Source organism: Chiloscyllium punctatum, chromosome 32 (genome assembly GCF_047496795.1).
Source record: "Chiloscyllium punctatum isolate Juve2018m chromosome 32, sChiPun1.3, whole genome shotgun sequence".
NCBI lineage: Eukaryota > Metazoa > Chordata > Chondrichthyes > Orectolobiformes > Hemiscylliidae > Chiloscyllium > Chiloscyllium punctatum.
The window spans coordinates 32114178-32141901 of NC_092770.1; the positions used below are offsets into that span (position 1 = coordinate 32114178).

The window sequence follows — 27724 nt, forward strand, 5'->3', positions numbered from 1 at the left end:
AGGCAATTTCACAGCGGCACTTGTTAAACAAAGCAGACTGTAGATTGCAAGCTTCTGAAAAATGCTGAATCATGTTTTTCATCATAATCTAAGAATCAGCAAAATTACCTAAACTACAGCATGTTGTATTTATAAAGGAATCATCAAGGTTTCTAAATGTTGATGAATCCCAACTGAATTATCATCAAACAAGATTGTAACAAATTACAATAGCTACAAACAGCTACTGGGCCAGAAAATAATTTTGATTAATTTGAGGGTAGAGGTCTCGGTTTCAGTCTCACTCCATAACAAAACATATCAAGGTCAAGAATGAAGTGAAAAACCAAGGAAATACTGCACCATCGATAGTGCTGGATGAAATGTTCAACCAAAGCCTGTCTGGTAGTTTACATGGATGTTAAAGAGATCCTGGCACTATTTTTGAAGAGCAAGGGATTTCCTTACCCTGATCAATGTTTGTTATTCAACCAAAATCACCTTTCATCAAAAAGCTGATCACCACCACCAGGTTGATGCTTAAGCTTACGATGCAGCACTTGGTTATTGCATTTCCTACAATACATCAGTGATTACATTCCAAAAATATTTATTAGGGTGCAAAGCATTTTGGGATAGCCTAAAATTATGACAGATGCTATGTAAATGTGTAGCAACCACATACTTTTTGGGAACAAAAACCAGAAAAATGAAACTTTTAGATAATGTCTGGGTGCAGAGAGTTTACTATGTAACTCTAAGGTCAGAAGAGGAACAGTGTTCTGCTCACTTATTGTTACAAATTGTCCTGAGACCTTTGGAAAAGCAAGGCTGTTTAGAGGGGGGAAGGTGGTGCCATAGTGGTAATGTCACTGGACTAATAATCCAGAGAGCCAGGCTTATGTTCTGATGACACAGGTTTCATTCACACCATGGTGGAAACTGAATTCGTTCAACTAAAACTGGAATTTAAAAAATGCTAGTCTGATGGTGACCATGATCGATTATCATAAAAACCCATCAACTTAACAAATATCCTTCAGTGAAGAAAGTCTGCTGTCTTTACCTAAAATAAGACAAGAACTGCAGGTGAAAAATGTGTTGCTGGAAAAGCTCAGCAGGTCAGGCAGCATCCAAGGAGCAGGAGAATCGACGTTTCGGGCATAAGCCCTTCTTCAGGAATCTTGAAGAAGGGCTTCTGCCCGAAACGTCGATTCTCTGCTCCTGAGATGCTGCCTGACCTGCTGAGCTTTTCCAGCAACACATTTTTCAGCTCTGATCTCCAGCATCTGTAGTCCTCACTTTCTCCAAGAACTGCAGGTGCTTGAGATCTGAAACTAAAACAGAAATTGCTGGCGAAACTCAGCAGGTCTGGCAGCACCTGTGGGGAGAAAGCAAAGTTAATATTTCAAGTTCGGTGAATCTTCATCAGAACTTCTGCCAAAACTGCTAAATTTCGTCATCAATTTGTATTTTTGTTGCTGTCTTTACCTGTTCTGGCACACGTGAACCCAGACCCACATCAATTAGGTTGATTCTTAACTGCTCTCCGAGCAATGAGCAATAGGCAATAAATGCTGGTCTAGCCATGGATGTTGACATCTCTCAAAATTTGGATGGATTTGTCACTTTTGCTCGACAAACAGTGGAATTAATCTTTGAACTGATCATTTCAGTTTTACCACAGATTGGTGGTGCAGTTGAAAAGAGACTCCCATTAACCCTACAGCTCTCTCTCTCAGAACAGAAAATATGCTAACAGTTATGGAGGGATTTGCAAAAAAATCACGCTCTCTTGCCCCCATTCTGAATAAAACACACTCATCAAATACTCTGAGAACTGAACTGTGAACACAATCAAAGATCTGAGTCTAAGTAACTTTAACCAAAGATTGTCCATTGCCCTGTGATTGACAGCAATGTGATCTCACTGGCACAGACCAACAGAACTGTGAGCAATCAGCTCACTGCATCCTTGTGGTCTGAACTTTTAATACACAAGACTTTCTTTTTGCCTATTGTTATTTCCATCTATATTTCTCTGCAGAGCTACATCTGTCATCTTGTCTTATCTGTCTGTGAACGTGTGTGACTTTGGGTCGAAAGGAATATAGTTTAAATTTGACAGTTTTAGTGAATAAATTGTTGTGCCGCTGGTTAAAGATTATGCTAGCTCATAATAAAGATGTTTTTGTATTTATTGATAAAATCTGGTGGGAGTATATTGGTTTGCCTTAGGTAACAGTAAAAATAAAGCAACTTAACCACTTTGGTGATTCAACTGGACATTTATATTTTTGGATCATCACACTCACATGTGGGACAAGGACATTTGGTTGGAATAATGGGACCTCATTACCTCAGTGTACACCTTCTGTCAGAGTAATAACAAATACAGAGTTTTTTTCAAATTAATAGGAGCAACCTGCTAGGTTTATTAAGTTGTTTTATCTGAATGATAATGATTGCAGGAATACAGGTCCACTTACCGCAAGGGAAGAGGTCTGTAAACTAGCACTCTTAATACGTGGTATTAAAGCATTCTTCATGGATGGATAATCTATCAAGTTCGCAAACGTGGGAATTATGTTGAGACAAAGTTCCTAAAAGACAAAGAAAATAACTGAGCACATATTCACAATCATCACAGCAATCACTATTTTTTTTAATGGTTGATTAGAGTTAAGCATAAAAACAGTTTATCCTCATGAGCCCAAATACAGTTAATTAATTGAAGCAATCCTGAATTCTTAAGTATGTCTAAGCCTCAGACTCTTACTGAAGCAGAACCTGGGTATTCAAGTGTTGTGTATCCTTCTACTACACCCCTGCCTGTGAGAGATATGAAACAGTACCCACATTTATTTTCTCGGGTGCATTTCAAAAGTTCCAGAGTTGCTACTCACAGAGGATGGAGGGACTACCTAGGATTTCCTGGTCAATATATATCCCTCAATTAACAATACTGAAAACAAATTACTGGATGATCATCACGGGTAGATCAAAGTTGACTGCTAAATTTCCATACATTACAGAAGTGACAATATTTCAAAAGCACTTTACTAGTTTGGAAACATGGTCATTTTTACTGTTGTTTATAGTACCGAGGTACAGCAGAACATTGCCAAAACTTGTGGACTCAGCTTTTGCAACAGAGAAAATTCTACATTCAAGCCACCGCTGAAGTAAAGCCACTTATTTTCCTAACCTCCCTTGACTCTTCATTCCAAATTTCTCGCATCTTTTTAAATATCATTGGTCACTGAAAATGAATTTTCCCAAAGTATGCCACAAGAGTTCCTCACAGAGGCCCATGAATAACGAACCTGGAGAACAGGTTGCCAGATTGTGGAATGAAAATCAGCTCATTCAATGCCGTCAAGCCAAACTGTTATTGGACTGCAAAGCAAACACCTCATACAAAAGGAAGGCACTGCATATTGTTAACAAGGACCAGAGTGACTTTCTGGATTACTTAAGGGAAATGAATAGGAAGCTCCCAAATTTTGGATTGAGTACTTAATCTGGCCTCTCCCAGGAAATACCACAGCTTCTTGTGGAATGGCAGGTCAGAGTCATGGAGATATTAATGTTCACGTATCAGAAACTGAGTTGCACAGAATGAAAGAACAAGTGGGTCTTTTTTTTTAATCTACCATGAGAAAGTGATGTCATAGGTTCACACAATATTGAAGATCTCTATGATTTAAATCAGTGAGGTCCATTTAAAAAATGCCTCAAATCTTCAAGTTTTTCATCAAAACTGTAAGCTCTCATTCCTGGCAAATTATACCTATGTTGTATTATCCAGTGCTTTTACATATTTGCTGAGCTGTAGCCGAATACACATTAGATCCTTGTGTTTTTTTAAACATTCTACTCCTTTGGACAAGTAATCGACAGACTGTCAGCCTGCACTTTAGACCGGGTATACCGTGTGGACTTACTGCAAATTATAAGTGTAGGTTAAAATAGTACTTTGAGTTCAGTTTATTAGAAATTCAGAGCTGAAAAGGATCATGGAAGCATGTTTGACACTAACCTTGACAAGAAAATCCAAGATATATTTGAAAAAGCAGCTTCAGAAGGCTCCAACAGAGGAACTGGTGTAATTAGCTTTAAATGCTAGCACTGTCATGATTAAAGGGATTTACAATTCAAGATTTTTTTTTAGAAAAGATATTATTTATGCACATTACGTGGCAATTGCTGCAGCATACAACTTGGTGCCAGGATGCCCCAGATCACATACCTGAATCTGAATTGATGGTGCTTCTAAGGCCCTGTATATCATGGGTAAAACTGTGTTCTTGATATCTTCTGGTGGAGTTTTAGTCAATAGCAAATCCATCTTTTGCAAGAAGATCAGCAAAACCTATACCAACCATGAAAACATGTTAAGAAAAAAAAAAGCAATGTCAAGTGATTCGCTTTCTGCTTCAACAAACGTAGCAAAGTGCACGAAAATAAAGAAAAGCAGAAATCTTGTTTAAAATGCAACAGCCAACAGTGCCCCCTGCTTTTAAAAAAATTATATACTTCATGATGTACATCAAACTCACCATGTTGCTAGCCTGAAGCATGAAAAGCAAAAGGATAATTTACTGACTTGGAACTTGCAACACATAGGAAAGAGCATCACAAAGGTTTTTAAACAAGCATAACACATATTATAGAAAAACAATTCTTAACAGCTGAAATTCCACACAGACCAAAATATAGCAAAGTCTTCATAAAAAGCAATATCACAATCAACATGCAGTTGCAAAATCACAGGGCAATTAGGTCTCAGAGGGATGAATGTGAAGCCAACCTAATCCAAGATCAGTCAACAGCATAAACTGAACAGGTATCATGCGCAAAACCAAATGAAGCCCCTCTAAGCACACCCATCGATCACTGAGTCAGAATGACTGTGGGGACAACTGGTTACAATTACTCGATTACTCAGCTTGCAGATGTTGTTGAACTGCTCAAGTACATGACAGAAAATACTCCTGTTGCTGAAGGGTTTGTGGTTTCCCGGTCGTGACTTCTGATACCTGAATGGGTTCCTGGAGCCGGAAAACAGGAACGAGGTCAGGGAGAATCAGTTTGACGTACTCTTCTTTGGTACACTCTTCAACAATGAGAAGGACGTTGGGTAGGACAAAGGGAACCATATCCGGATTCACAAATTCCGAAGTCAAGCTTGGCAAAATGCGTTGTATTACAACTCGCTGGAATCAAGGAGTAGGAAGATGATTAATATATTTGACACTGCATTCGAATGCAGAGAAACTCACTGAATCAATGGGACAGATTGACAAATATATCCCTAACACAAATTCTGGTTAGTCTTATCTGTAAATTAAACAAAGAACCAAATTAACTGGTCACTAACAGGCAGTTGAACTTTTGTAGAGATGAGGAAGTGGAACCAGAGTTTGGGAATGCTGACAATTTCCCACAATTGTTATGTGTGTTGGTCTTTGACAATGGTTCTGCCTTTAAGCTACTTTAAGGGTACAAGACAAATGGCAATTACTCACCCATGTCTGACAGAGATCTGAAATTAGACAAAGATACTTAGACACCACTTTCCATCTAGAAGCACAAGGTTGGCAGATACACGGGAAGACCACCATTCGGAAGTTCCCCACCAAGCCACTCACCATCCTGACTTGGAAATATATCATTGTTCCTTCAGTGATGCTCAGTCAAAATCCTGGCATTGCCTCCCTAAGGGTACTGTGGGTCTACTGACAGCACAAGGCCTACAGTGGTTTAAGAAGGCAGCTCACCCCCCCTCTTCTCAAGGGCAGCTTGGGATGGGCAATAAACGCTGGCCCAGTCAGTGAAGCCAAGTTCCATGGGTGAATTAAAAACAAAAATGAGAAGGACAGGTGACAAGTGCAGAGCCCTGACACGACCCAAGGTGTTAGTAAACCTGGGCTCCAGGTCAGTCTCAGAAACCAATAAAAGCTGGGTCCTGTTGTGAAAGAAATGACTGACTCAGGAGGAAGAGAATAGGATTAACATCAAGGTCCTTCAAAAAACTTTCACAGATGCCTCCACCCATGAGTTAGGGTGGCCTGCCATTCTGCAACCTACATTATAGAGCCCAACCCTAGCACTGCGACTGCTGGTCGATTGATGTTTAGATGTCTTTTATTGGCCCTCCAATCTAGCTGCTGTCCTTAATGGGAAAGAATTCCTGGAAGCAGCCCCAGTGCCAGCATTTCCAGGTTCCCAAACTGCAATTCACACAAATGGTGGGATCGGAAACAGGAAACAAAGGTCCAACCACTGTCTCTGTGGGCACTGGCTTTAAATATTCAAGTTCTAAGGATCACTTACCAAAATCATAAGATAACACATCACTAATAATGTAGTTTCCTTAATCTAGCATGAATGGTGTCCCAGCTTTTTAACTTTGCATATCACTGCTACCATCCAGCAGGATCTGGTATGGGATGCTTGAGACCAAATGGATCCAGAGAACAGATGACGGTTATACGTTATTAAGGGATAATCAGCAAACAAGGTTTGCTGGACTAAATGGCTTACTTCTACTCCTACATTTTATTGCCTTAGAGTTTTATAATTCCAGTTTCTCTAGCCTCTCTTCATCTTATGTCCCTCATCTCTGGTATAATTCTTGTATATCTCTTGTGCACCTTGTCTGGAGGTCTTTACATGCCTAAGTGACACAACAGTCCAGCTGCTTTCCAAAGGTTTACTTATTCATTTTTGTGCACTATGCCTCTATTTACAAAGCCCAGGATCCTGTTGTTTTCTTTTTCAGCATGATCAATCTGTCCTGTTAATATTTAAATATCTGATGTTGTCAAGCGGTCATCAACATGCCTGATAAACAGCCTTTCAATTCAACCTTGCACCCCCCTCAGAAATCTGCACGTTCTAATTTTATTCAAGTTCTAAATGTCTTTTGGTTTTAAAACATTTTTATTTGTGAATGAACATCAGATATGAATAGTGGAGTATGTTACAATGTGCAGTCACACCCCCATGATTCTCAGCCTCCTGTTTTGACTGTGCATTTCAATGACAACCATATTAAGTGTGTGCCAAACATACCTTTGGAAGTTGTGCCAAGATTTTTGGCAGACCTTTGTAAAACTGCGATTTTTGGAGGTTGTCTCGTTGAAAGAGTGAATCAAAATACTGCAGTGTCATGGCACCTACATCATCGAAGAATGGGATCTGGAAAAAAGAAAGATAATTAATCAGAGAAGGAATTACGTACAACTTTCCAAGACTGAGGGTTCAGTACCAAGGTCACACTGCACTGTTTGAGGATCAGTGAAGGGACGTGTGCCATGTAGCAGGGTACAAAATTATTTTTTCAAGGCTTCCTTTATCATTCTCATTAACTCCTTTATTATTAGATGACACAGTCAAATAGTAACATTATCTTCATTCTCTGTGTCGATGTACTATGCATTTGAACGCTCAGAAGCAGAATTATAAAGTATTCATCAACATTGTTAATAATTATCAATTAATCATTAAACGTAAAGCCCACAGCACATGAGGAAAGCACTGATTCCCTCGATGGAGTATTTACATTAATATAACACAACAGCCATAAATGAGCAACTTTTTTTTCCCCAAAGGAACTGACACACTTTTACCTCAAAAAAACCATCATTCTAAACACATCTTCCAAATTTGGGCAGCTAATGTATTACCATCACAAATTCATAATGTTGCAAGATTTGAACTAGTCACTTTCTCCCCATTATATCCCTTATTGTAACCGTCCTCTCTTCTTTGCAGATGAGCTCTCTGGCTCCCATGCAGCCTCATTCTCTGCCTCCTACTAAGCTTCCTCCTGTCTCTCAAACCCAAAGCCATTCACTCTCTTCCACACACCCCCACAGTTCATAGCCATTTCCTCAAACCCACCTGACAGGTTCCTCTGCCTTCCCCACTACCTTTGCAGCACTCTATACACCCCCAGCATCTTGTATCCTCCCCACTCCTGCCTTGCAACCACTTGTGGTTCCCCCTCACCACCTTGTCGCCGTCCAATCTTCTCTCACCTACTTATTCATCCCAGCATCTCCCCACATTCCCGTTACTGTACCATTTCCCTTCAGCCCCCTTGGATGTACTCCCATCTCAGCCCCACCACCTTGCCCCCTCACACCTGTCACCCTGAAGCGCTCTTGCAACTTTACCAGAGTCTCTCCCCCACACAGTCACCCTGCTTACCGTTTTCTTTGATTTAATTTACATGGATGACTCTTCTCCAACTGGACCTCCATGCGCATAAATTTTCCCCAAACCTGTGAGGATTTTCAGTGCACAAATTCACCCATGTATTTTGAATACTGGTGTGACATGCATCTAATAGAATGCATGGCTGTACTTCAAAGAACAAAATGAGTGTTCTTCCAAGCACTCGGATCAATGTTCAACTAAACATCATCAAACCAAATACCTGCTCAATCATCCTACTGCTGTTTGTGCGAGTGTGCTATCTATCTACAGTGATTCTCAATCACTATGCTTTGAAAGCTAAGAATACTCCAACCTCTACACTGGGAAGAAATAGGCAAGTGATTGGTAACAAGTGAAAGAATGACAATTTAAAAACAGGGACTGTCTTTTTAGTTTACCTTGCTGAGCTGGTCAGCATCTGGTCTGACAGTGGGAGTTACATTCAGCAACAATTTCATATGCTCCCGAACCTCTTCAGGAATTTTTTGCAGTATATTGGGGCCTAAACGGGTGAGCTGAGAAAATAGAAAAGACGTCAATAAATTAAATCTCAAATTAAGCAACAAACATATTTGCACAATACCATTAATAGAAAGAAACATCCCATCCGGTCTCACAAAGTGGTGAGAAAATGGGCACAAGGCGAAAGGAGAATTATGGTTCAAAAGCTTTAATGACAAATTTCAAAGGACAAATGTGGATGGGTGAATGGAGCATTCTTTGATCTCCAAATTCAGGCTAGACCAGCTTTGAAGTAGAAATCTGGAACTCCCTTTACCCAATGACTGAGAAAGGAGGAGATGGAGATCAAATGTAATTTGAGACACAGATCGATAGCTTGTAAAGGAATATGGAACAATGGTGAGCAAATGGATTTAGTGCATATCAGTTGTGATCTCATTGAATAGCTGAATAGGTTTAAAGTGCAGAGTGGCTACTTCTTGCTGTTTTGGAAGAGGATGGGTCAAGGACATATCTTTCTGGTGCTGTACAGGAAAGAGTGGCAGCAGGAGGAGCACCCATTGTTAAAGACTTTTGAACATTGATTGGGCACAATACAAGGACAATTACAATGAACTTGTGGTGTAGAAGCATGATTTGGTGTTGGATAGATGGAAAAGTATGAGGAAGAACAAAGCATTAACGTCACACTCGCAAAGAATGCCATTTGTCAATGATTAGGGACAGTTCAGTCCTATGATAGGCAAGAGAGTCAAAGCGTTGGGGTTGTGAAAAACATGCACATGGATTTCAAGGAGAAAGGGGAGGTTGGAGATGATACGTATTTTCAAGAATGCTGGAATTTTTTTGATGACTGCTATTTTTACCCGAGTCATGGGTGGAAGACACTAATTGAAATGAGGAACCCAGTTACAAATATTAGCTAAGGAGGCAAGAGAGGATGATGATGTGAAACTAGAGGGGTGTTCATGGTTAGGGTGAGAATGGGAGCTTCCCGAGAAGGAGGGTTTGTGGTTCACTAAGGGAACGGTGAAGGAAATGGGAAGTTTGCAAGAGTTACCTGATCTAGTTGTCTGCTGAAACTCTTGAAAATATCATGTTTGTTGACCTCGAAGATAGGTTTGCCATCATTAAACACAGCAAACATGACAGCTCCTAATGAATACATATCACTGGCCAGATCACAACTCACTGATAAGATATATTCTGGAGCAACATATTCAGGGTTAGGGAGGCACAAAGGAGGAAGATTTGGGTCCCATTCCTTGCAATTAAATGTAAGCTGTAAAAAGCACAAGTAAAATATTGAAGGATTCAATTAAATACAAGTAAAACATTTTCTTCAAAACAAAGTTATTTATTAAAAAACCCATTGTTTCTTTAAATCTAGCAATGTCTCAACATGAAAATCACCCTTAGGTACAAATCTCTGAGCTCAGCCCTTCCTATCTCTGTAATCTGTGCCAGCTCCACAAGCCATTGAGAGTTTTTTTCCCCTTATTCTGGTGTACCCCTGATTTTCTTTGCCTCCCACTGGCAGTTGTACCCTTCTGATGCCTGACCCCTAAGCTCTGGAACTTCCTTCCTGAACATCTTTACTTCACTTTCCTCCTCCAAGTCAACCTCCCAAGACACTCTCTTCAACTGAGCTCTGAAAACGTGTGAAGTACGTATAATCCATCAAACAGGGAACATGACCTGACAATTATTTTAGATCATAAAATCATAAAAAGATTACTAAAAAACAATCTGATCAGGAGGAAGCTCTTCAGCCCCTCAAGCCTGTTCTGCAATTCAATGGGATCATGGCTGATCTGACATTCCTCATGTCCACTTTCTTGCCCTTTTCCCTGTAACCTTTGATTCACCAACTGGTTATATCACTTGATTCCAGAGGTTTCTTAGAATCCCTACAACATGGAAACAGGCCATTTGGCCCAACAAGCCATACCGACTCTCGAAGAGCATCCCACCCACAACCCTATCTCTGTAACCCTGCATTCTCAGGCTAATCCACCTCGCCTGCATATCCCTGGATAGTATGAGCAATTTAGCATGGCCAATCCACCTAATCTGCAGATCTTTGGGCTATGGGAGGAAACCGTGGCACCCAGAGGAAACCCACACAACAGTTGGAGAGAATGTGCAAACTCCACGCAGTCACCAGAGGCTGGAATTGAAATTGGGTCCCAGGCGCTGTGAGGGAGCAGTGCTAACTACTGAGCCACTGTGCCATCCGATCAGCAGTCTATTTACCTCAGCCTTAAATATATGCAAAGACTTTGTCCACACAGCTCTCTGTGGGAAGAAGTTCCGAAGACTCTCAATCCCGAGAGGAGAAATTCCTCCTCATTTCAGTCTTAAACTGGCAGACCTTTATTCTGAGATCATGACCTCCAGTCCTAGACTTCCCATGAGGGGAAGTATCCTCTCAGCATTGACCCTGTCAAGTCCCTTGAGAATCTTATTTGTTTCAATAGATCACCTCTCATTCTTTCTCAGCTGTTTTCATTGGGACACCCAACCAACCAATTCAGCTTTTGCCAAGAAGACATTCCTCCTCACCAGGGATCATTTTAGTCAACTTTCTCTCAACTGCTTCTTTCTTTTAAAACAGGGCCAAAACTGTTTGCAGTACTGTCCTTATTGTTTTGTTGCTTTCCAAGCAACGGTGATAGCTTTGTCTTGTTTCTCTCATCACTTAAAAGTACTCTCACTTCCAATTACAGGGAGAGCAGAAAAATTAAATGCAGCATTACACTGCAGAACACTGAACACCCCAATGGCAATAAAGAGTCCGGAGAGCTATGTGAAGTACTGAGTGCCAACTTGATAATCCAGTTTCACACTGCTCATCTGATTTATGCTGTATAAGCAAGGGGCCATTTCCCCACAGCAGGAAATGCAACAAGACAGGGCAGTTCTTGCAGCATGAGATCAAAGACATTTACAGCACAGAAGCAGCCATTTGGATCATCTTGACACTGCCAGTTCCTGCGACAGCAATCAGTGGCAGAGTTGCACAGCATGGCAAGAGACCCTTCAGTCCAACTCATCTATGCTGACGAGGTTAACCTAGTCCCATTTGCCAGCATTTAGCTCATATTCCACAAAATCTTTCCTAATCACATACCCATCCAGATTCTTTTTAAATGTTGTAATGGTACCAGCCTCCACCACTTCCTCTTCTATACACACACTACCCTCTGCGTAAAAACACCGTCCCTTGGGTCCTTTTTAAATCATTCCCCTCTCATCTGAAACCTGCATCCTTTAGTCTCAGACTCCCCTACATAGGGGAAAAGACCTCGTCTACTTACCCAATCCATAATTTGGAGGTGGACAAACTTAAAAGTCACACAACACCAGGTTATAGTCCAACAGGTTTATCTGGAAGCACTAGCTTTCAAAGCACTGCTTCTTCATCCACCTGATGAAGGAGCAGCGTTTCGAAAGCTAGTGCTTCCAAATAAACCTGTTGGACTATAACCTGGTGTTGTGTGACTTTTAACTTTACTCTATCCATGCCCCTCACTATTTTATAACCCTCTATATGGCCATCCCTTGGTCTCCGATGCTCCAGAGAAGATGCTTCAGCCTCTCCCTATAGCTCAAGTCCTCCAACCCTGGCAACAACCTTGTAAACTTTTTCTGAACGCTGCCAAATTTCACAACATCGTTCCTAAAGCAGGGAGACCAGAACTGAATGAAGCATTCCAAAAGCAGCCTAACCAATGTTTTGTACAGCCACAAAAGACTTCCCAACTCCTTTTATGAACATAGATCAGCACAGCACAGTACAGGTCCTTAATGTTGTGCCGACCTTTTATCCTACTCTACGATCAAACCAACCTGCATACTCTTCATTTTACTATCATCCATGTGTTTATCTAAGAGTTGCTTAAATGCCCCTCATGTATCTGACTCTACCACCACTGTTGGCAATGCATTCCACACACCCACCACTCTTTATGTAAATAACCCGCCTCTGACATCTACCCGAAATTTTTCTCCAATCACCTTAAAATTATGCCCCCTCGTGATAAGACATTTCCACCTCGGGAAAAAGTCTCTGACTATTCACTCTTTCTGTGCCTCTCATTATATTGTACACCTCTATCAAAGTTGCTTCTCACCCTTCTTCACTCCAATGAGAAAAGCCTCAGTTCCCTCAACATTTCTTTGTAAGACATGCCCTCCAGTCCAGGCAGCATCCTGGTAAATCTCCTCTGTACCCCCTCTAAATCTTCCACATCCTTCCTATAATAAGGCGAACAGAACTGAACACAATATTCCAAGTGTGGTCTTACCAGGGCTCTACAGAACCACAGCATAACCTTATGGCTCTAAAACTCAATCCCCCTGCTAATGAAAACCAACACACCATACGTCTTAACAACCCTATCAACCTGAATGGTAGTTTTGAGGGATCGAAGGATGTGGACCCCAACAGCCCTCTGTTCCTCCACACTGCCAAGAATACTGCCTTTAACACTGTATTCTGCATTCAAATTCAATCTTTCATAATTAATCACTTCATACTCTTCCAGGTTGAACTCTATTTGCCACTTATAGGCCCAGCTCTGCATCTTGTCAATGCGTCATTGGCAAATTTACTAATCCATCCTTCCACTTCCTCATCCAAGTAATTTTTAAAACACAAAGAGCAGAGGTCCCAGAACAGATCCCTGCAGAACACCACTGGTCACCGAGCTCCAGGCTGAATATTTTCCATCTACTACCACCCTCTGTATTCTATGGGCCAGCCAATTCTGCATCCAGACAGCCAAATTTCCCTCTATCCCATGCCTCCTAACTTTCTGAATGAGTCTACCACTTGGAACCTTACCAAACACCTTGCTAAAATCCATGTGCACCACATCCACTGCTCTACCTTCAATGTTTTTTGTCATATCCTCAAAGGATTCAATAAGGCTTGAGAGGCATGACCTGCCCCTCACAAAGCCTTGTTGACTATCGTTAATCAAACTCTGGTTTTCCAAGTAATCATAATAAGACTGATTGGTCTGTAGTTCTCAGGATTATCCCTATTCCCTTTCTTGAACAAGGGAATAACATTTGCCACCTTCCAATCATCTGGCATTACTCCAGTGGACAGTGAGGATGCAAAGATCATCACCAAAAGCACAGCAATCTCTTCCCTCGCTTCCTGTAATAACTTGGGTATATCCCATCTGGCCCAGCAGACTTATCTATCCTTACGTTTTTCAAAATTTTCAGCACAACTTCCTTTTTAACATCAACCTGTTCGACCATATCAATCTGTTTCGCACTATCCTCACAAACAGCAAGGTCCCTCTCAGTAGTGAATACTGAAGCTAAGTATTCATTAAGGACCTCCCCGACTTCCTCCAACTCCAGGCACAAGTTCTCTCTATTATCCCTGATCAGTCCTATCCTCACTCTGGCCATCCTTTTGTTCCTCACATAAATGTACAATGCCTTCGGCTTTTTCTTAATTCTACCCTCCAAGGCTTTTTCATGCCCCCTTTTAGCTCTCCTAAGTCCATTCTTCAGTTCCTTCCTGGCCACCTTGTAACCCTCGAGAGCCTGTCTGATCCTTGCTTCCTCAACCTTAAGCTAGTTTCCTTCTTCCTCTTGACTAGATGCTCCACATCCCTTGTCACCCAAGATTCGTTCACCTTACCATCCCCTCCTTGCCTCAGTGCTGGATTGGTTTGTCCCACTATCAGCAAATGCTCCACATTTCCTGAGAACATCTTCCTGAGAACATCTATTCCCAATTTAGGTCCCCCAGTTCCTGTCTAATAGTATTGCTTCTTGTACAGGTCACACATTCCCCAGAGGTATCCACTTATCTGAAGCCCTCCCTCCTATAACAACCCCGCAGCTACATGCTCATCTGTACTCGCTCTCTGTTCTTAGCCTCACTTTTTGAAAATAAATATTGTTCTGCTCTCTCCTTATAGCTCCATAAGTTCCTGTGCTTCAGAAATTAATCAAGTCTTCACTTAAAAATGCTTTATCCACTCCCTGTGGCTAAACTTCCTCCACATCACCTGCAGAAACATGCCTTTCCTCTTCATGACAACTGTAAATCCATTATTTGTCACTAACACCCTATCTTCAAAGAAAAAGTTCCAGCTTTACTGATCCCATCAAATTCTATTATCCAACTTCAACAATTTGTATTAAATTTCCTCTTACCCTTTCTTGTCCAATGGAAATAGCCCCAGTGACTCAAAGCATACCTCATAACTAGTGTTTGTCATTCCTGGATTGATCATAAAGTTCAAAAACGAGGGGGTAAATAACATTAATTAGAACTTCCACTTTGTACAGATTATTATGGACCAAGTGTCTCTGAAGTATTACCATTTTGCAAATTTTTTTTACACCCCTCTTCAGCCAAGATGACATGCCCAGTAAGTACTGTGCACTGCACCTGTGACCTTTTTATAGCCCTGTTATAATAGATAACTCACTAAACGTATGAAGTGGGACGGGTGTGGGGGGGGGGGGGGAGATTTGGTTGTTTGCCTCAGTTCAGATTTTGTCATAAATGAAACACAGATGTCACAAGATGAATCACAGAGATAAAACATGCATTGGGCTTGCTTGCGAGTCATTGGCATAGTCACAGGAGCTCACTTATCAATCATGCTCTGTCAGGGTGAGAGGCTGGTGAGGGAGAAAAAAATAGGAACCTATCAGGAACCTCCAAGAATTTAGATCGACTTTGGGACAAGAAAAGGGAGCTAAAAAGATCACAAAACTGCACACACCCAAATATAAGGGAAAGTTCAGTGACAAAAGACCAAACCAACAACTACATTGTCAAGTAATATACTGTTAAGAAATACACAGAAAGTACTTTGTTCATAATGTCCATTTTCATGCTAAGATCAAGCTATTCATCTAAACTCCAACCAAATGGCACAACAAGCATCTGAATCATACAAAAAAAGAGATTTTGCCCTGTCACGTCTTATATTTTAAAAGCTCTCAGTTAAGAAACTAAATGCTGGTCTTAACTTCAAGAGAAGGACGACTAAGGTACAATTTGGGAATAACGATAAGCTTAGAACTAAGGTAATAGAGCACATTTTCACAGTGGTAAAAATTTAGAATAATCTCTGGGTAGAGGACATTCTACGGGCAGTTAGATATTGGGCCTGTAGACAGGGTTCTATGAAAGGATGACTTAGCCTTAAGATTTCCTTCATCTGAGCTGATCTGTCTGATCTCACCAAGATTGAAATAAAGTGCCGGAGCACAGTTGATCTTCCTTTACTGACTATTACTTCCATCAAGTGTTCAATTAAGTTCAAGGGCTTTCAAATATCACTTTTACAGAGCCTTTGGAATGCAATGTGCTTGCATCCACTCACATAACATTCCAGTAATACAGGAATGCCACAATCAATAGGTGAACAAAAGACTTGAGTCCACTGAGTGCACATTCAATGATCCTAGTTATCATATGATACAAAGGTAAAGAGCTATTGACTATGCAGAGAAATCTATCTCCATCCATTTCACAACAAGTGTTACAGGACTGTCGATACCATTTGGTGCACTGTGCTTGCACTGACTTTTCAAATAAGCATTATTACCCAGTGCCAGTCTCCTACAATTTCCACACTTCCAGGCAGTAAATTCTACACCCCAACTACTCACTTCGTGAAAAAGTTCTCATATCGTATTTATTCCATTTGCAAATCAATTGATGACATCTCATTCTTGTGATGTTTACAAGTGGGAATGTTTCTATCCAGCCTGGCCTCTTAGCCTTCTTCTCCCCAAAGAGAAAGTCCCAACTTCAAGCTATCCTCATTACTGAAGATTCTCATTCCAATTTTCTCAATCTTTCTCTATCAACCTGTCTACAAGTGACCCAGACATGAGAGAAACCCCTAGTGTGGAGAATTTGGAAAGTATAGGCCCAAAACACACTACACTCACTTTGGGCAAATTATCATTTAAGTTTGTAGAGTTGCGTGAAGGAATAGAGCAAAGTGCCTCCTGCTTTACGACGTTGTAGATTTCAGTTACCTCACCAATGAAGTTTCCTCTCATTGGGGGTGAGGTTATTGAGAACTTTTTCACTCCTGAAGTCGTGCCTGCCAGCCTATAGCAGAATGTGGACAACATGCAAACTTGGGTTGGTAACTGACAGACAAAGATCATATCAAATACTGTCCACCTCCAACAAGAGGTCCAACATCTGTTAACCTTGAACAACACTCACACATCATCAAGGACCATTTGAATGTGCCACTGATGATCAGTAGCTGGCATCACATCCCCAAAGGCAAATTAGAAATGGCCTTACCAGTGCCATTACCATATCCAGTGAATGAACTAAAATCAAATAGTCAGACTGGATCAGACCAACATTGTGATGATGAGAACAGAACAGAAGCTGAAAACCTAGCTTATCAAAGTGTCATTCAACCAGATGCAAGGCTTAAGTTACGAAAATGATTGAAATTTTAAAAATCATCTCACTGAAATGGACCTAGCTCAACAATTTGTATATTTGACTGATTGGTGTCAGGAATGCAATACCTACACTCTATCACTAATACATCATTTGTGTGTATTACCTGCACGATCAAGTCCACCAGTTCAGTGAAGTTACTCACTCAGCTCTGCAATCTCAATATTAAACAATTCAAGAACAGCAAAAGTGCTACATTGTCGCACTCCATCCTAATTTGGAAGTCTATTACCATTCCTTAATTTGTCTAGATTGAATTAAAGTACAGGTTTCACAGAATCCATCTACTATCAATCCAGAAAACAACAAAGTATTTATTCATGACAAAGGAAAAGTCCCCACAGTCTCAGAGGACCATCAAGTTGTTCTTTCATTACAGAGAGGTTAAAATATCACCGGTTGTCTCAGGGTCACCATGTCCAGGCAAGTAGCAAGGTTGAGAAGGTGGGACATTGTTGGTGACCTCACTCAGTACAAGAATTGAACACATGTTGTTGCTGTTATTTAATCACAAGCCAGCCAACTGAGGTAATTTGTTTACTGCATCACTCACCAGTTACAATTATTTTTCAAAGTCTACCTTAATACTATTCACACACCTCAGTTAGATCTGAAAATTATACAGCGCATTCACGTGATGAAAAACCCAAGGTGAGGGCAGAGTTAAAAAATAAGCCCCAAGGAAATTCAGCAAGGTACAAGAGACAGGGTCCAGTGGTCACAACACTTGTCCAGCAACTCCAAGATCAGGAATTCAAGTTCTACAATTACAAAAGATAGTCAGAGAAATTCAAGTGGCTCATTTCGATCTTTTGGGAGGAGGAAAGCTGACATGGGACCAAGACCACGCAATATCAGGCTGACTCCAGCAATTACTTGGGAGTTGGACAATAAATATTACATTGCCATGGCACTTGTGTCACAGGAGCTGATTTCTTTTATGAAAATGCTACGCCACCACATCACAGCATGAAAATATTTCTCTTTTGAAAAAAACATGGTACAAACCCTAAAATATATTCACACATGAATAGTATTATAAAATTATTGGGGATGCGAGGGCCTAGTGGTATTATCGCTGGACTGTCAATAGAGACGCAGATAATGTACAAAACCACCATGGCAGACAATGGAATCTGAATTCAATAAAAATCTGGAATTAATAGTCTAATGATGACCATGAATCCATTGTCAATTGTTCACTAATGTCCTCCAGGGAAGGAAGCTGCCATCTTTACCTGGTCTGGTCTGCATGTGAATCCAGACCCACAGCAATGTGGTTGACTCTTAACTGCCCCCCTGGGTAATTAGGGATGGGCTCTTAATGCTGCCTGGCCAGTGACACCCTTATCCCATGAATGAATTTATTAAAAAGCAAGTCGAACTATTTAAATTATATTCAACAAAAAATCAATCACGATTTTGCAGGTAATTCTCGTTCTCAAAGGAGCTTGCATTTTAAGTATTAGTTTCTCATTCAGGAGAAAACAGACCATTTGATAATGTCTTGCCCAAATTGTGAATAGAGAAAAGCAGCCAGCTGAATAACTTCATTGTCCTTACCTCCTGCTCTGAGGGATTAGATGAAGAGATGCAAAAGTCAAAACCCATGATTTTCCAGGCGCCACTTTTATTCAAAATGATATTCTCTGGCGTCAGGTTACCATGAATCATTTTCACACTGCTGTGTAGAAAGGACAAGGCTTCACAAACCTACAGATTAAAGAAGGATGACATTACTGTATTCCACAGTGCAATGTTAGAATATTGCCTTAACTAAATTAAGCTTGTGCACCATGCCATTTGTTACATCAGGGGCTGATTGATTGGAAATATAGCAATAAGATACGCTGAAAAAGGACAAATCTGCAGACACAAGCTTGCTGACATTATGACCAGGTGAACATCAGAGAAAACATGACTCATAAAGCTTAGCAAATTGACATTGAGAGGCTGTTGAAAATTGGTGCCCCCTTTAAACTTGCATTCACCTATCATTCCTATTTATTGTTTCCTGTGCAGTGTGAGACCGCGTTTAACTGTGATACAATCGTAACTAGCCTTCTACCAGCATAATCAAAAGATTTATCAGGCACCACATTACCCTATTATGCGTGCAATATTTGTGAAAATAAGGTTTGTTCTTAGAGGAGATGAAAAATAACCTTCAAATGGAGGTCGCTAAGGGGACAAGAATAATCTGCATCATGAGTATTGGTTCCATGGTCATTTGCCAAAAGGATTCAGACAATTGATTGACATAGACTAAGTTACCAGCCCCTGGAAACTAGCTTCATCAACAAGTGCTCAGGGTAGATGTCAGTCCCCATCAGACAGTCCTCAAAGAGCTGTTTCTCAAGTTGGAAAATGGGCAAGAAGGGGAAGAAGAATCAGAAGAGACCCTTATACCTTAGCTAGAGAGGAGGATGCTGCCTTCAAGGCTTTAACAAGACCAACACATTCCATGCCTCAAGCCTGTTATCATCTGCCAATACTGAACCACCCTAAGTGCTATGGTCGTATACTTTATCTGATTTCATAAAGCATCAGAAAGTGCTGCTCTGTGCATATTCAATAAACTAGCATAAAATTTCAACAAATTGTTATTTTTATTAGGTAACTGTGATTACAAAACCCTAACTAACAAGGTTGCCACAGTGCATGGGACCATAAATGTGGAGAATCAAGTAAGTTTGAAGAAAGAATTTGCATTTCTAAAAACACTGTTCTTGCAACAACCCAGCCAATTAATTAGTTTCAACTGCAGGCATTGTTGGCTTCTAGATGAATTACACAGCCAATTTGCTCATATCAAGAATCCAAATACAGCAATCAGATAAATGACCAACTTACAACAGCAAACACCTGCAGATGCTAGAAATATGAACAGAGAAGCTGCAAATACTTCACATCTTACCTTGCAGTGTCCACACTGCCTCAGGGAGATGCAGAGGGAAAACCCAGTCAACACTTACCATGGGCTTTTGTTTTAAATTGTAACCGTTCCAACAGAACACATAAATACTTGTTTTGTGCCTCATAAAAAGTTTTCAGAAGTGTACCAAATCATCACAGCTAAAGCGTTATTTTGAAGCACGCCTTTGTTATGCAAGTGAATGCATTTCTGGCAACACACCTTTTAAGATGTTTTCAAACCAACCCGTTCAGAGATGTGAACCAAAGAATGACAGGGATGCTGGAAATTTGAAACAAAAACAGAAATTGCTGGAGAAACTCAGCAGATCTGGCAGCATCTGTGGAGAGAGAAACAGAGTTGACAGGCTCTGAAGAGTCACTGGACCCCAAGTATTAACGCAAATTCTGTTTTTGTTGAGAGATGTTATGACACACATCTGGGGCAGGTGAGACCTGAACTCAGACCTACTGATCCAGAAGCAGAGGCACTATCACTGCACCACAAGAATCCACGAATATGCTAATAAACATATATTTCAGATGGTGCTGACAGAGGACATTAGGTACAACATCTTGCTCTCCTCAGGCTAATGGCAGCCATGGCTCATTGGGTAGCACTCTGAGCCAGTGAGCACAAAATGAAGGGTGACACTCCAGGCACTACTGAGACAGTGCTACATGATTGGCACTGCCATTTTTCTGTTGAAAGATTAAATTGAGGCCCTGTCAAAAAAATTCCCACAACATTGTTTCAAAGAGGAGCAGGGAGTTCTGCTTATGTCTTGTCTAATATTAATTCAACCAATATCACTAAAACAGCATGGCCTGGTTACTTCTGGTTCTGGAGTGGAGTGGGATGCTGGCAATGTTTAAGTTGGCTGCAGAGTTTCCTACATTACAATAGTGCTATACTAATTCCTTTTCAGAATCTAACCACATGACTTAGGGTGAAACATTAAACCAAGTTTATGAAGTTTTGTGATGCAAATGATACTGTGATACTGATATTCTAATTAATTCCCTCCCCTCAACTAACACTACCAAAAACGTTTGACAGTTCAATGCATTTGATTAAATGCTGCGTTAAAACAATAACTGCTCTCTGCAGTAATTTACAGTGAAAAATAAATTGGTATATTTCAGAGAGATTACATGTGACACAATGGGTGAAGGGCTACCTTTCTATTATTTGATCATGGGATCTCTGTTCCTGTACATTTTAATTCTTTTTGGAAAGAATAATTGCTGCTTTCTTGGACTTTGCAATTCATTGATTATTGTCTTTTTTAGGATATTGCATTTGTATGTAATTGTCAGGTTTTAACATCAGAACAGAGTAACAATGGATAGGAGCCAATCACTGGTTGAAACATTATACAGGTATTAGTTTGCAGTCTGATCACTTTATGAAACGTTACAATTGAACAACTGTACTCTTCACGCATGACAGCTTTTCACTTTGTTGAAAGGAAACAGCAACAGGTCACTTGACAGTACAGAATCTGAATGTTAATGCTACAACAGAAATGTTGGTGAAGCTGTCCATCTCATACTTATCAGGACACTCAATAATGTTAATTTTCAAATAGTCACATGAATGTATAATACAAGATGGGTACATTCTTTGGTAAACAAAATGAATATGTGTATTGGTTTTATCTATTCTTTCATGGATGTTGGTAGAGCTGGCAAGGCCAGCAGTTGGTGCCCATCTGAAATTATTTTTTAACATTGTTGCTCACTGGGCCATTTCAGAGGCACTTAAGAGTTTACCGAATTATTGCGGACCTAGAACCACATATAGGCCAGACTGGAAAAGGAAAGTAAGTTTCTTTCCCTGAAGAGTAGTAATGAATCAGGTGGGATTTGCAACAAAGCATGACAATTGTTCACCATTAGTAACATTAGCTTTCAATTCTAGACTTTATTAATTTAAATTCTACCAGCTGCAAAGGTGGAATTTGAACTGTTTATGACACTGTCTTCTCTGATGCCTCAGTCAATTAGTCATCTTGTGAACCAATTAGCTTCCTTTTTTCCAGTTGTATAGATTGTTATGAATGTTTGAAATTTGGCGTTTGTTCTGATGAGTGCCAGGTGTGTAGGTTGATACAATATTAGTTGGCATTTCCTTATAGTGTCAACCTAGGCTCAGTGACAGCACTCTCTCCTCTGACCAAATCATGCGCTCAAAACCCTGGCCACAGATTTGAGACTATGATCTAGGTTGGTATGAGTGTGCAGCACTGAGAAGATATCTTTTGAATAAGATAGCCCAAATGTGGCGGATGTATTGGATTCTCTGATGTGCTGGTGGAAGGTCTGACTCCAGACCACAACAAGGATGAGTTTGACTGGTTTTTCATATGACCCAACATGCCACTCAGTTCTAAGGCAATTAGGGATGGGCAACAATTGCTTGTCATAGATTCACACAGTATGGAAACAGACTTCAAGCCGACTAGTCCATGTCAACTATGTTTCCAACTAAACTAGCCCCACTTGCCTGCATTTCGCCCATATCCTTCCAAACCTTGCTTCATGTATTGGAGTTGAAAAGTGTGGCGCTGGAAAAATACAACAAGTTAGCCAGCATTTGAGGAACGTTTCAGACTTAAGCCCTTCATCAGGAAGGGCTGATGCCTGATGAAGGTCTTATGCCCAAAATGTTGACTCTACTGCTCCTCGGATGCTGCCTGACTTGCTGTGCTTTTCCAGCACCACACGTTTCAACTCTGACTCTCCAGCATCTGCAGTCCTCTCTTTCTCTCTATTCGTGTACCTGTCCGTCCACCAGCACAAGCTCTGGCACTTCATTCCACATACGAACTACTGTGTGTGCGAAAAAACGCTTTAATGAAGACAATGAAGAAGCTAAAATTAATGCTTGAGAGTTGAATGTTGTATTTTGCTTTATCATTGATGTGGTATGCTGATTTGAGATTTTTAACCCTCCATGTTCTCTGCACTCCTGCAATACTGGACTTTTCTGCATCTACAATTTCTTTCAGTGCTGGCTATGCCCTCACCTACCGGGGCCTCACGCTCTGGAACCTGCTACCTAAAACCTCTCCTTGAACACAATCCTTAAAATCAAGCTTTTTAAACTTTTCTCCTCTCACCTTGAAAATATATCCCCTAGTCTTGAACCCCTCCATCATAAGGAAAAGGCTTTTGTTATTTACCCTATCTTTACCCCTCATGATTTTATAAATCTGTACAAGGTCACCCCCTCAACCTCCTATGAACCACGGAAAAGGTTCCAGCCTACTATTGCACAAACCCGCCGTTCCTGGCAACATCCTAGTAAATTCTTTCTCAACTCTTTCAAATCTAATAATATCCTTCCTCCAGCAGGGTGAGCAGAACTGCACACAGTATTCCAGAGGAAGCCTCGCCATCATCTTGTCGAACCTCAACACGATGTCCCAACTCCTACATTCAAAGGTTTGAGCAATGAAGGTAAGCGTGCACAACGCCTTCTTAGCCATCTTGTTGTCACCAACGACAACTTCCTATGAAAGGGATTCAACAGGTGATCTAGTCAGCATTTCACCTTCACCAATATGCGAAGAATAATTCATTGATCATATAAGAGGAAGCAAGTTGGGTGTAGGAGAAAGAAAGGACATGTTCTGCTGGAGGGTGAGATTAAGTCAACTGGGATGAAGTTCAGGTGGAGTATAAATACTAGCACAGTTGGGCTGGGTTGCATGGCCTGTTAAAGTGCTGTGCAATTTTGTTGCTGTTTCTGGGTTTCCTTGTGCAAGCTGACTGTTACACTTGCCTATTTAACAACAATAAATGCACATTAGAATTACAATTATTAGCTCTATGTCCTGAAATGCTCTAGGACATTAAAAAAATTGCAATTACTTTCCTTTAACCAGTAATATGGCACATTCTAAAACTACTAACGATCACTGTTAAAACGACTGACCTGAAAATGGGAAGAAAGGAGTTGAACAATATCATATTTTAGTCTGTGGATACGGTCGCGTGAAGCACCATGCATGTTTATAGAACTATAGGACAATTAGCAATTTTGTGAACTGGAGATTGGCCAGTTAAAGCAGCAGGTTGAGGCAGACATGCAGGACATGCAGCAATTATTGCACCAATATAACTCTTGAACAAATGTACTGGCAATTCACCTGCAACAAACCGAATTTGATTTCCACATCATAAAGCTGGTGCTCTTTAATTTCTGCAGGTGTAGGACATGGTAGGTGGTCGTAACAACCTAGGACATTGGCTAAACTTGCAAAAACAGGCTCCGTGCAAAAGGCTAAACAATCTCTGTAAAAAAAAAAGAATCAGTTAAATCAAAAATAAACATTAGTTTATAAAAACAAGTTAATGTTCATTGTTGGTCATGAAAATAAGTAGTATCAAAATTCTGGTACCTCGACTCCTCTAAAGGATGCTGCACTGTCAGTAGGCGTGGGTGTCTCAGCCTGGTGAGCTGTTGCACACCTTTTTTCAGTAAATCAATGATGTGATCCTTTTCAAATTTTTGATATTTCTCAATTAATTTTTTATCAAAAACAAATACAGCTACCTCCTGAAAAATGAAAAGACAATGAAGAAACTAGGATCAATGCTTGAGAATTGAAATGTTGTACATCTACCTTCGCTTTATCATCCATGTGGTATACTGATTTGAGACTTTTCCAATTGAACCCTCCTTGTTCTCTGCACTCCTGCAATACTGGACTTTTCTACATTTACACTTTCTTTCAGTGCTGGCTGCGCCCTCACCTACCGGGGCCTCACGCTCTGGAACCTGCTCCCTAAAACCAAGCTTTGCATCATGTGCCCAAAATTATCCCATTGCATAGCTCAATGTCAGATTTTGTCTGATTATTCTGTTTCTCTCAAGTGCTTCAGGGAGTTTACTATGTTAAAGCACTCCATCAAACACGACATGTTACTTCTGTACCATCAAGGAGGAATTTGAAACCATACACTTCCATTTTGTTCAGTAGAAATTTTGCAAGGAGAATTTCCCTGATACCATTGCTATGTAGTAGTTGAGCATTCTGTTGGTGTGTTAATACATGACACAAAGACTTATGACTTGATTGTTGGGTTAGGTCCTAAGCAGGGTAGCTGTGTAACAAAAATGTAAAAGCCGGAATGCAACTCAGTACTGAAGCTGGTCATGCTTGGAGCACAATTAAAGGCGACATCATGAGGCACTAATTAATTCTCAGGGTGCTGTATAATGCTGATGATTAAGTAATCAACAGGCAGTCTCAATAGAGTGGTTTGAATTGAAAACTAAAATGACCCATACGTCATTCCATACGCAGATAGGCTGAAGAGAAAAAGCTAAGAAATTCAATAGAGACACTGTAGAAGGATGAACACAAATAAAGATAACTAAGCTACAAGCATTCATTTTTATTATCCCTAAAATTGTAAGCAATGAATTCACTGGATTTATTGTCAACATTAGACCACAGCAGGAGCACAGTGGGAGGTTCAGAATATCTCATTGTAACAAAAATCCAGAGGTCATGGAAAGCACAAAGCAAAGTAGTATTGGAACAATGCAAGCAAAGGGAGTTTACATTTGAAAGTTGTTTATGTGGTGTGCCTCTGCAAATCCCAAAGCACTCTATAGCCAATGAGGTATCTTCAAAACCTGCAGTCACTCATGTAAAGTGGGAAACAGAACAACAAATTTGCTCTCAGCCAGTTCCCACAAAGAGCATGTGCTAATGACCAGATCATCTTTTTTGATGAAAGCTGAAGTATTAATATTCGTGGCATGAGGGATAGAGTCTCTATTCTTCTTTGAAACAGTGCTGTGGGGTCTTTTAAATTGACCTCACAAAGAGGACCCAAACTTCAACTTGTATTTACGTAGCACATGGAGATGCCATGTGCTATGTTACTAGATCTTATACACTTGATGTCATTCACTGAACTCAAGGGACTAGAAGCCACAACCGCCAGACTTACAGGAAAATGCTAAACACTAAGCCGCACTTGCATGTACAATAGATGGTCTACACAATACCACATTTCACACTATGTCAAATAAAAGTGCAAGTTCAAATAATTTTCATTATGGTAGATAGCACCCTATTCCACAGAATCCAGATGTGAACAGCCAAGTACAAGTCAGCAAGTTTTGGTAATGCACCTAAACACCACTTAAAGTAAGTTTTCTCAATGGAACGCAGTGAACATCTTGACAGCACTAACTCTAAGTGATAGCTGTCTTGCTTCACAGTCCAAGGCTGCCAGTTCAAAACCTGATCCAAAAAAACCAAAAATAATCTAAGTTGACATTCTAGGGTAGTACTGAAGGAAACGTGCACTGTCAAGGGGTTGATGCTGGGGGAGCGCCACACTGTTGGAAGCACAGAACTGAAGAAATGTTGTACTATCCAACTGACTTTGAAATAGAAATTAAATGTGTTCCAACATTTTAACATAAAAAATAAAATACTGTGGCCACTGGAAATCTGAAATATCAACAGAAAATGCTGAAATACCAAGTAACCTAATCTGATATAAGTCCATTAACGCTCAACATTAACTCTGTTGTTTTCTCCGTAGGTGCTGTCAAACATGCTGAGTATTTCCAGCACTTCCAGCTTTCATTCCTGTATTCTAAGATGGATGTAATCACGAGACAAATTCAATCATGAGATTAGGAGCCCTCTCCAGTTTCTTCAGCTGACATTCCAAAAAATCAAATTACCTGACCTTTGTCACATTACTGCTTCTCAATTTGCTATGTGCATCTTGACTCCCAACTTTCCTTTATTACAGTCATGACCATACTTCTAAAATATTTAATTGGGTACAAAATATTTTGGAGTGTCCCGTGGTCATGAAAGGTGCTATATTAAGGCAAGTTATATTTTCTCCTGCCCACAATTCACAAATTGCTTCACTACTTCATCAAATGTGACTATCCAACATCTTAACATCCAGTCAACTGTCTGGGTCTCTGTGACTATATGGTGTTCTTTCCTAAAATAGCTTCATAAAGTCAAAATACATAACCAATGCTGCGTAGATGGCCATTTAACGAAGATCATTTCCACTGACACCATTTCAAAAATTCAAATGCTGTTGCTATGGTGTACAATAACTAGGTCTATTAAATATTAACTGTCATGAATTAGCAGTTTTTCATCTGGCGAGAATATTTGTCAAACTTGACCTTTGGACTGGAATTTATTTTAGACTTTACAGAAGAAATGTTGTGTCTTCTTTTAAATTTGAAGCAACCAGTTCTGATGAAGGGTCACTGGACCGGAAGTGTTAAATCTACTTTCCCTTCACAGATGCTGGCAGATCTGCTGAATTATTACAGGGAAGATTGGATATAATCACGAACACCAGCTAGCCACAAAAAGACACGACCCTCTCTCCCTCGTAGCCCTACACACGGATGAAAAAAAACCATTTCAACTGGGACAACACATCTATCCTGGGACAGGCTAAGCAAAGACACGCCAGAGAATTCCTAAAGGCCTGGCACTCCAACCACAACGCCATAAACAAACACATAGATCTACGTATCATCTATCAACCCCTCAGAAAATGAACAGGAAATTACATCACCACAAACCCCAGGAACCCCATCCAGGACAAACATATAAATAGAAAGCAGGAGACAACAGCTTT

At 40.4% G+C, this 27724-nt stretch overlaps 1 protein-coding gene across 3 annotated transcripts in view; it reads right to left on the reverse strand.

The window, feature by feature from the left end:
- The window catches only part of scyl2 (SCY1 like pseudokinase 2), a 57496-nt gene that overhangs the window by 19215 nt on the left and 10557 nt on the right, over positions 1 to 27724 (reverse strand). For 2 of the 3 annotated variants that reach the window (XM_072552025.1, XM_072552026.1), the window contains exons 3-12: positions 24478 to 24635; positions 24226 to 24370; positions 18719 to 18868; positions 9731 to 9952; positions 8607 to 8723; positions 7060 to 7185; positions 5022 to 5198; positions 4542 to 4553; positions 4232 to 4354; positions 2469 to 2582 (exon numbers count right to left, since the gene is read on the reverse strand). In XM_072552025.1, coding sequence (XP_072408126.1) covers positions 2469 to 2582; positions 4232 to 4354; positions 4542 to 4553; positions 5022 to 5198; positions 7060 to 7185; positions 8607 to 8723; positions 9731 to 9952; positions 18719 to 18868; positions 24226 to 24370; positions 24478 to 24635 — 1344 coding nt within the window. The remainder of the gene's footprint in view (positions 1 to 2468; positions 2583 to 4231; positions 4355 to 4541; positions 4554 to 5021; positions 5199 to 7059; positions 7186 to 8606; positions 8724 to 9730; positions 9953 to 18718; positions 18869 to 24225; positions 24371 to 24477; positions 24636 to 27724) is intronic. The other variant, XM_072552027.1, reaches the window with a different exon arrangement.